This window comes from Rhinopithecus bieti, unplaced genomic scaffold (genome assembly GCF_001698545.2).
Source record: "Rhinopithecus bieti isolate Rb0 unplaced genomic scaffold, ASM169854v2 scaffold_13262, whole genome shotgun sequence".
Classification (NCBI taxonomy): domain Eukaryota; kingdom Metazoa; phylum Chordata; class Mammalia; order Primates; family Cercopithecidae; genus Rhinopithecus; species Rhinopithecus bieti.
In genome coordinates, this window is record NW_016808004.1 from 2,940,763 (window position 1) to 2,949,672 (window position 8,910).

Genomic DNA, 8,910 nt, shown 5'->3' on the forward strand with positions numbered 1-8,910 from the left:
ATTACAGGCTTAAAACACCGCGCCCAGCCCCGACCATCTTTTTTATGAATTTGACACTTGTAGCTGCCAATGCATGCCTCCACCATAACCCGTGTTTACCACCCAGAACTGATACCTTTTTGCTCACAAGCAGAGAATCTTAGTTTTAGCTAACCTATGAGGATCCCTGGGCAATTTCCATCAGGCTTTTTGAAAAACTGAAGTTAGTTTGTTGATGATCAGGTTCAAGCTGGGGAGATCAGCAAAGCTCAAACAGAAATTTCAACCGAGGCTCCTAGCAAATGCAGCAACACATAGGCCTGTTTGTTTCCCACCACGTGAATTCTCTAGTATGTCCTTGTCTGACTACTGGGTGATGGTAACTCACCTTCACCAAATGACAATGTCATTTCTTTTATTTTTGAGACAGAGTTTCGCTCTTGTTGCCCAGGCTGGAGTGCAATGGCATAATCTCGGCTCACTGCAACCTCTGCCTCCTGGATTCAAGCGATTCTCCTGCCTCAGCCTCCTGAGTAGCTGAGATTACAGGCATGCACCACCATGCCTGGCTAATTTTGTATTTTTAGTAGAGAAGGGGTTTCTCCATGTTAGGCTGGTCTCGAACTCCCGATCTCAGGTGATCCACCCTCCTCATCCTCCCAAAGTGCTGGGATTACAGGCGTGAGCCACCATGCCCGGTGACAATGTCATTTTATCGCTAGGCACCAACATCAGATAACTCAGCTTTTCAAATGACCAGTGATACTAAGACCACCCCACAGAAGGTTGTGATTTCAGCCACTGTGGCCTAAGCAAATGCCTGTGTGCACGTGCACAAGTGAGAGGGAGACAGAGGAGGCAAGAGGCACAGTTTTTACACAATTCTCTATTTGTCCAAAATAAATACAACCTGAGAACATCCATTTCAATGTCCCCAAACACTATTTATTCCCTGAAAAAGCAGCTTAAAATATAGGTGCACATTTTGCAGCTTATGTTCTTCAGTTAGGCTCTGAAGGGTGTTTGTTCTGGGCTGGGCTAGGCTGGGCCTAGCCGTGGAGATATACCTAAGTTCCGTTCTCTGTTTGGAGGCTGTACCCAGCCTGAGTCCCCCCCCAGGTCACCCCCGAGAGCCCTGATGCTGCTTCCGGAGCACCTGTCTTCATTGCCTCTCCCTTCTGCAGCCCGAAAGGAGGGATGTTCAGGACTCTGCAGCTCTGTGTCCAGCCCTTGCAGAGAGCTTTGTCCTCTGACACCAGCTACCACACAGGCTCTTTCTTAACTGGCATAGAAAGGGTTACTTCTGACCCTGAAGCAACTCACCCAGGGCAAAGTGAAGCACAGCTGGTACACGGGTTTAAAGCACTCTCCCTTTAACCCTGCCAGGAGGCTGAGAGCCCCTAAAATATACAGAAGGGGACACTGCCCGCCTCCTCCAGTTATTCCCTGGGGCCCTGGCCCACTAGGGAGCAGGAGGACAGGGAGGCCACCCTTTGTCTTCTCTTTGCAGGTGAGGCTCAGAGGTTTGGGTCCACGTTCTCCTGGTCTGAGGCTGCCTCATCATCATCTGGGGACTCCTGGATCAGAGCCAGAGAAGCCCAGTCATGGGCTTGTGCTGTTCCCCAGGGCCTTAACCTGGGGGCCAGCATCTCTTTCCTCTTGCCCTCACCCCCTAAGAAGCCAGTAGAGGGCTCTCCTGCCCCCACCTCAGGTCCCACTGGGCCCTCCCTCTGTCCTAGCTCCCACCCCACCTATGGCCATAGCCCACCATTAGATGACTCCCTCTCACCAGACTGAGGCCCCTGCCCCTCTGCAGGGTGGCATAGAAGTGCAGCACACGGGGGTCACAGCGAACTGCCATAGGGTCAAAGTCCAGCACACGTAGGCCCTGCAGGCTGCGGGCCCGGGAAAGGGCCACGTAGGCCTGGCCACTGGCAAACACACGGCCCAGAGAAATCTCCACACAATCCAGGGTCATGCCCTGGGGGATGCAGGGACAGAGATGGAGCCAGCTCAGCCTGAAGTCCCTTGCCCTGAAGGGCCTGACCCTTTACCAGCCCTGCTACTGCCCCTGGATCTCCTTGTCCAGTCCAGAGAGTCTCTAGACAGAGGGAGAGCATGACAGCAGGTGGCTGTCTGAGTAGGAAGGGGACTGGGGGACACAGATCCAGGTAAGAGTTGAGGGATGGAGTGAAAGAAGAGCTCAGGCTCTGGGTCAGACAGGCGTGGAGCTGAATCCAGGCTGCCACTCACTAACTGTGTGACATGGGACATGTTCCTTAACCTCTCTGAGCTCTGTTTTTTTTCTGTGCAAAACAGTATTGATTATTCATTATATCTACACTTTATACAATGGTTGTATACAATTTATACAGTTTAACGTATCTAGTAGTGGCTTAGAAAATGGTGGGGAAAAAAAAAGTGCATTTGTTTTTTTACAGGCGGGTACAGTGGCTTACGCCTGTAATCCCAGCACTTTGGGAGGCCGAGGCGGGCAGATCACGAGGTCAGGAGATCGAGACCATCCTGGCTAACACGGTGAAACCCCGTCTCTGCTGAAAATACAAAAAATTAGCCGGGTGTGGTGGTGGGCGTCTGTAGTCCCAGCTACTCGGGAGGCTGAGGCAGGAGAATGGCATGAACCCGGGAGGCAGAGCTTGCAGTGAGCGGAGATCACGTCACTGCACTCCAGCCTGGGGGACAGAGCAAGTCTCAAAAAAAAAAAGATACATAGGCTGGGCATGGTGGCTCACACCTGTAATCCCAGCACTTTGGGAGGCTGAGGTGGGTGAATCATAAGGTCAGGAGATTGAGGCCATCCTGCCCAACAAGGTGAAACCTCATCTTTACTAAAAATACAAAAATTAGGCATGGTGGCATGTGCCTGTAGTCCCAGCTACTCAGGAGGCTGAGGCAGGAGAATAGCTTGAACTCGGGAGGCGGAGGTTGCAGTGAGCCAAGATCACGCCACTGCACTCCAACCTGGGCAACAGAGCAAGACTCTGTCTCAAAAAAAAAAAAAAAAGACACATAGACCCCAACATGCCTGACCTCCTTCTGCCTGCCCTGTCCCCACCCCCAACACCGGTGCTCACTTGGCTCTTGTGGATAGACATCGCCCAGGCCAGCTGGAGGGGCAGCTGCTGCCGGCTGAGGAGCTGGTTCCTGGTGGCCTGCACCGTCCAGCGGTCAGCGCGGATGACCTCAGTGACTCCACACAGGAACCGCACCTGGGGTAGCCCTAAGGAGGGCATGGAGCAGTCCAACTTTAGCTCTGCTTCAGGGCTCTGATGTGAGGAGCAAGGAGCCTTTGGAGCTTTCCTTCCTAGTGTTTTTCTCCCCCCACCATTCCGGGGGCCATGCTGCAAACCGTGTAGTAGGACTGCCATCTCCTCCCAACACTTACCTCTCCCTTCTGCCTCGAACCCAACTACCACCCCTCGGGCGCCATTCACCAGGCCCCGAGACACCGATAGGTTTTTGACCAGCATCACCTGCAAGGAAGAGAGAGGAATGGACAGCAGCCCCCCTACCCATGCCTGGTCTTAGCTTAGCCATCGCTGTTCTCAGAGGCTGAGGGCAGGGAGTTGTCACAGGGACACTGAATCCCAGTCCTTAGCTCTGCCACTGGCTGCCTGTGACCCCTGTGGCAAGTTGCCTTATCTTCCGCAGTCCCAGTTTTCCTTTATGTCCAAGAGGAATAATATTTGCTCCATTTGCCCCAGAAGGAGGTGGTAAGGGATCAATAAGGCAACCTCTATCACAGGGCTTTGAAAATATCGGCTCTGAGGCCGGGCGCGGTGGCTCAAGCCTGTAATCCCAGCACTTTGGGAGGCCGAGATGGGCGGATCACGAGGTCAGGAGATCGAGACCATCCTGGCTAACACGGTGAAACCCCGTCTCTACTAAAAAATACAAAAAACTAGCCGGGCGAGGTGGCGGGCGCCTGTAGTCCCAGCTACTTGGAGGCTGAGGCAGGAGAATGGCGTCAACCCGGGAGGCGGAGCTTGCAGTGAGCTGAGAACCGGCCACTGCACTCCAGCCCGGGCGACAGAGCGAGACTCCGTCTCAAAAAAAACAAAAGAAAATATCGGCTCTGTTATAGGTACATGTATGGACCACAAATCTTGAGGGATGGGCTCTAGGTCCTGCCACCCCTCTCAGATACACTGTGCATGTATTTTCCCCTTGGGTGACCTAAGGAAAATCTTCTGCCCACCCCTAACATCGGGGGAGGAATCAGGACTCTCCCATTTATAAAGTATACTACAGAAGACAGCTTGTGTGGGGTAGGTATTTCATTCCCCATTTTTAGGGATGAGGGGACAGAGCTTCAGCAAGGGAAAGAAACTTGCCCAAAACAACACTGTTTAGAGGACCTCCTGGTGTAGGTAGAGAAAAACAGTAGAAAGCTGAAGATGGGAAGGTGGGTAGGAACAGGAGGCAGGGAGGTTTTCAGTGTGGTCAAAGCTGGACCCACTGGCTGTAGAGTGGCGTAGGCAGAGGGGTAGGGATCAGCAAGGCCCATGCGGGACAGCCGAAGCTCCCAGGGGCTAGGCCCTGCGTCCCACTCACCTGGGCCCCCAGCTTTAGTTGAAGGAGCTGGCTAACGGGACACTGGGCATCCAGGATACTGGCCAGCTCAGGGTTGCTGTCCATAGCCTCAAATCTGTGTACCTTACCTGGAGAAAAAGAGTTGAGCAAGCAGATCACAAATCACTGACTTGTAACTCAGTATCCCAAAAAAAACTTTTTTTAAAATTTTTTTAATTTTTTATTTTTTGAGATGGAGTTTCGCTCTGTCACCCAGGCTGGAGTATAATCGCACGATCTCGGCTCACTGCAACCTCTGCCTCTTGGGTTCAAGCAATTCTTCTGCCTCAGCCTCCCGAGTAGCTGGGATTACAGGCGCCCACTAACACACCTAGCTAATGTTTTTGTATTTTTAGTAGAGACGGGGTTTTTCCATGTTGGGCAGGCTGGTCTTGAATGCCTGACTTCAGGTCATCTGCCTGCCTTGGCTTCCCAAAGTGCTGGGATTACAGTGAGCCACTGTGCCCAGCCTCCAAAAAAAAACTGTTAGACCAGAGCATAGGGGTAGGGAGTAGAGGCAGCGCAGGCCTGAGGGGCTGTGGAATTTAGTTCACCATACCTCTCAAAGTCACAGTTGCATTTGCAAATATAAGGATCTTTATGACTACAGAGGTTGGGGGCCTAGGACCCAGAGGCCCAGGTTGCCTGGGGGCCACATCTGCTTATAACCCTTCCCAGCTGGTCTTGCCCAGCCCAGGCTCCCTGCTCACCTGGCAGCTCCTGAAGCCGCCTCTCGTTGGTGAGGGCCACGTCATCCTGGTGGGTGCAGAGCCTCGTGGCCACAATCCCATCTCTTCCCACCTTGTGGGAAGCTGTGGCCTGGAGCTGGTGGGTCACCTCATCTGAACACCTGTGGGGGCTGGACTGTCAGGGCAGAGCCCACCTGTGCAGCAGGGAAGGTGGGAACATGGGCAGGATGGTTCAAGCAGCAGGCCATGGGTCAGGCCTTGGGACTGGAAGAGGGCACCAGGGAATAGTTTCTGCCCCCTCAAGCTGGCCAACCTGTCCCCTCCAAACTTGGACCCCAAACATGGGGAATAAGGAGGGGCAGGGTACTGAGCTTTGATCACAGGTGGGCACCCTTCCCTGTGCTGCCCCAGGTCAGAACTGGCCACCCTCCCACCCCAAAATGCTCCGGAGGAAGTTGGCTATGATGAGTGAGCACAGGCAGGAGATTTGCAGGACCCAGATTGGCCTCCAGGGTACAATCTTCTGTCTACTTGCCTGCTACCTTGGGTGAAAAATCTAGCTTATGTTTCTTCTTTTTTTTTTTTTTTTTTGAGACGAGTCTCGCTCTGTCACCAGACTGCAGTGCAGTGGCATGATCTCAGCTCACTGCAACCTCTGCTTCCTGGGTTTAAGTGATTCTCCTGCCTCAGCCTCCCAAGTAGCTGGGACTACAGGCGCGTGCCACCACACCCAGCTAATTTTTGTATTTTTAGTAGATACTGGGTTTCACCAGGTTGGCCAGGCCGGTCTCAAACTCCTGACCTCGTGATCCACCTGCCACAGCCTCTCAAAGTGCTAGGATTACAGGTGTGAGCCACTGCGCCCACCCCCTGACACCTACTTAATGCCAGGCCTTGTGCTAGGTGATGGAGACCCAACCCTGAGGGAGGCTGGGTCCCAACACTCACAGGGCGACCATCTCCTATGGGGCCATGAAGGTCCTGACTACAGTCCATCCTGAGTTGCTCAGTGCCATGCCCAAGGCTCCTTTTCCTGCATGGAGTGCTTGCTCCTCAGGGTAACCATTCTCCCCTTTCCCTGGGTCCCTCCCTGTGTTCCACTGTGGCCCATGCTTGGATCCTCATCCCATAGCCCCTTCCCCATCCAACAGAGCTCACCTGCCCAGCCTCACAGCCTGCAGTAGAGAGATGAAGGTCTGATCTGCCTGCCTCCACACCTTGGTCAGCTCCAGGGTCACTGGCACACACCTCTTCCAGCTCTTGGCCTGATGGGAGCAGGGTGGGGGCGGGTCAAGGAGCAGAGCAGACCCCTAAGGAGAGCAGAGCTAGGAGGTGAGTAGTACCTGGAAGCAGAACCGTGGGGGCTGGGGGCCCTTGGTCACAGGTGGCAGCTGTAGAAAGTCCCCACAGATGATGAGCTGGATCCCTCCAAATGGCTTGTTCTGCTGCCGGACAGCTCTGGAGAGGAGCGTGGGGTGCTTTAGGGGCACACGGAAGACCACCAGGTCCCAGTTTTCACCTGCTGCCCTCTGAACATACTGACCTGGCCACGGCCTCCAGTTTGTCAAACAGGTCTGCCTCCACCATTGAGATCTCGTCAATGACCAACCGCTGGCAGTTCAGCCAGCCCTGCCGCACGCCTGGCCTTTGGGCCAGGGCCACACACTGGGCTAGAGGAGCCTGGCCTGAGCCGATGCCTGTGAGTGACACTGTTTAGCCTGGGCTAATACCCAAACCCTCTCGCTCTCTCCCTCTTTTTTTTTTTTTTTTTTTTTGAGAGAAGGTCTCTCTCTGTCGCCCAGGCTGAAGTGCAGTGGCATGATCTTGGCTCACTATAACCTTGGCCTCATGGGCTCAAGCAATCCTCCCACCTCAACCTCCATAGTAGCTGGGGCTACAGGCACACACCACCATGCTCAGCTAATTTTTTTTTTGAGACAGAGTGTAGCTCTGTCACCCAGGCTCGAGTGCAGTGGCGCAATCTTGGCTCACTGCAAGCTCTGCCTCCCGGGTTCATGCTATTCTCTCGCCTCAGCCTCCGGAGTAGCTGGGACTACAGACACTTGCCACCATGCCTGGCTAATTTTTTTGTATTTTTAGTAGAGATGGGGTTTCACCATGTTAGCCAGGATGGTCTCGATCTCTTGACCTTGTGATCCACCCGCCTCGGCCTCCCAAAGTGTTGGGATTACAGGTGTGAGCCACTGCGCCCGGCCGCTAATTTTTAAATTTTGTGGAGACGGGGTCTCACTGTGTTGGCCAGGCTGGTCTCAAACTCCTGGGCTCAAGCGATCCTCCCACCTTGGCCTCCTGAAGTTCTGGGATTACAGGCATGAGCCACCGCGCCCAGCCCCCCAAAACCCCCTCTTAATGCAGACTTCCCCTCTCTCCCTTCCCAGAAGCTGGGCTTGCTCTTAGCTCAAGCCCTAGTTGTTCCCACTTACCTGCAAAGGCATGGAGGGTGGTGCCCCCGATGTGGCAGGCTGCCACCCCAGTGCTGGCAGTGGCCACAGTGCCTGTGGGGGGCAGTAAGCCCAGGATTCGCTTCAGGAGATATGACTTCCCTGTTCCTGGACAGGGACAAAGTTAGACAGGTCTCCCTGTTCCTCTATCCCACCCCACCACTGTCCCCCTACCTCCTTTCTGCTCCCACTACCTGCACTCCCAGTGAAAAAGATGCTCTGGCCTTTCAGGACGGCCCTCAGCACAGCAGCTTGTTCTTCAGAAAGCTGTGGCTTGGTGGAGGGCAAGCTCAGCCTCTTCACAGGCAGGGGCCACCTTGGGGCTTCCTGGGAGGAATAGAGCTATCTCAGAACATCCTCCCACCGGCTAGCCATTGCCCCCACCCTTCTTGGCCCACGTTCAGTGCTGGGCCTGGTAACCCTTTGTCCTCTGCTGCCTTCATTCCTGGAGCTCTTGGGTTCACCTGGAGAGCTTGCCAGCAACTATTGGAGTCTCTATCTCTCCTTGTGCCCTGAAGACCCCCATTGTCTAGTCCTGGACAGAACATCCCAGTGGGGTCCAGACCCTCCCTCAGCTCCTTCCCCTGGGTTCCCTAATCCTTCTTGTCCTGTCACCTAAGTTTCTCTTCCTACCACAAACCTGTTTCTCACATCAAAACACCCAAGCAAAACCCTGCCTAGCCAGGGCCCCTTCTTGTCCTATCTCTGTCCTCTCACCAGCTTAGTGTCAAACCCTGGTGGTCTATGATTCACCCGCCCCAGCCCACAAAAATTGTCAAACCCACCAGACTGCTCCCCTCATCTGCTTCAACTGTTGGCTGCCCAGGACACGAATGACCACTTCACTGTCTCCATAAGCTCCTCTCCTCTGGGCCTACTATCCTCTCCCAGCATTCCTTCTGGAGTCTCCTTTCCAAGCCTTCTCTGTTTTTTTTCTCTCTTTTTTTTTTTTTTTTTTGAGGCGGAGTCTCCCTCTGCCGCCCAGGCTGGAGTGCAGTGGCGCGATCTCGGCTCACTGCAAGCTCCGCCTCCCGGGTTCACGCCATTCTCCTGCCTCAGCCTGCTGAGTAGCTGGGACTACAGGCGCCCGACACCGCGCCTGGCTAATTTTTTTGTATTTTTAGTAGAGACGGGGTTTCACCATGGTCTCGATCTCCTGACCTTGTGATCCGCCCGCCTCAGCCTCC

General features: G+C 54.1%; 1 protein-coding gene across 6 annotated transcripts in view; it reads right to left on the reverse strand.

Moving 5' to 3' along the window:
* Window positions 1-850: 850 nt before the first annotated feature.
* PIF1 (PIF1 5'-to-3' DNA helicase) overlaps window positions 851-8,910 on the reverse strand; it is an 11,256-nt gene continuing 3,196 nt past the window's right edge. For 2 of the 6 annotated variants that reach the window (XM_017885097.1, XM_017885096.1), the window contains exons 3-13: window positions 7,918-8,050; window positions 7,706-7,831; window positions 6,805-6,958; window positions 6,605-6,719; window positions 6,420-6,526; window positions 5,283-5,422; window positions 4,555-4,661; window positions 3,386-3,473; window positions 3,075-3,220; window positions 1,769-1,960; window positions 851-1,556 (exon numbers count right to left, since the gene is read on the reverse strand). In XM_017885097.1, the coding sequence (XP_017740586.1) occupies window positions 1,497-1,556; window positions 1,769-1,960; window positions 3,075-3,220; window positions 3,386-3,473; window positions 4,555-4,661; window positions 5,283-5,422; window positions 6,420-6,526; window positions 6,605-6,719; window positions 6,805-6,958; window positions 7,706-7,831; window positions 7,918-8,050 (1,368 nt within the window). In that variant the 3' untranslated portion in view covers window positions 851-1,496. Of the gene's footprint in view, window positions 1,557-1,768; window positions 1,961-3,074; window positions 3,474-4,554; window positions 4,662-5,282; window positions 5,423-6,419; window positions 6,527-6,604; window positions 6,720-6,804; window positions 6,959-7,705; window positions 7,832-7,917; window positions 8,051-8,910 lie in introns of those variants that run through there. The other 4 variants (XM_017885095.1, XM_017885094.1, XR_001887850.1 and 1 more) reach the window with 3 other exon arrangements.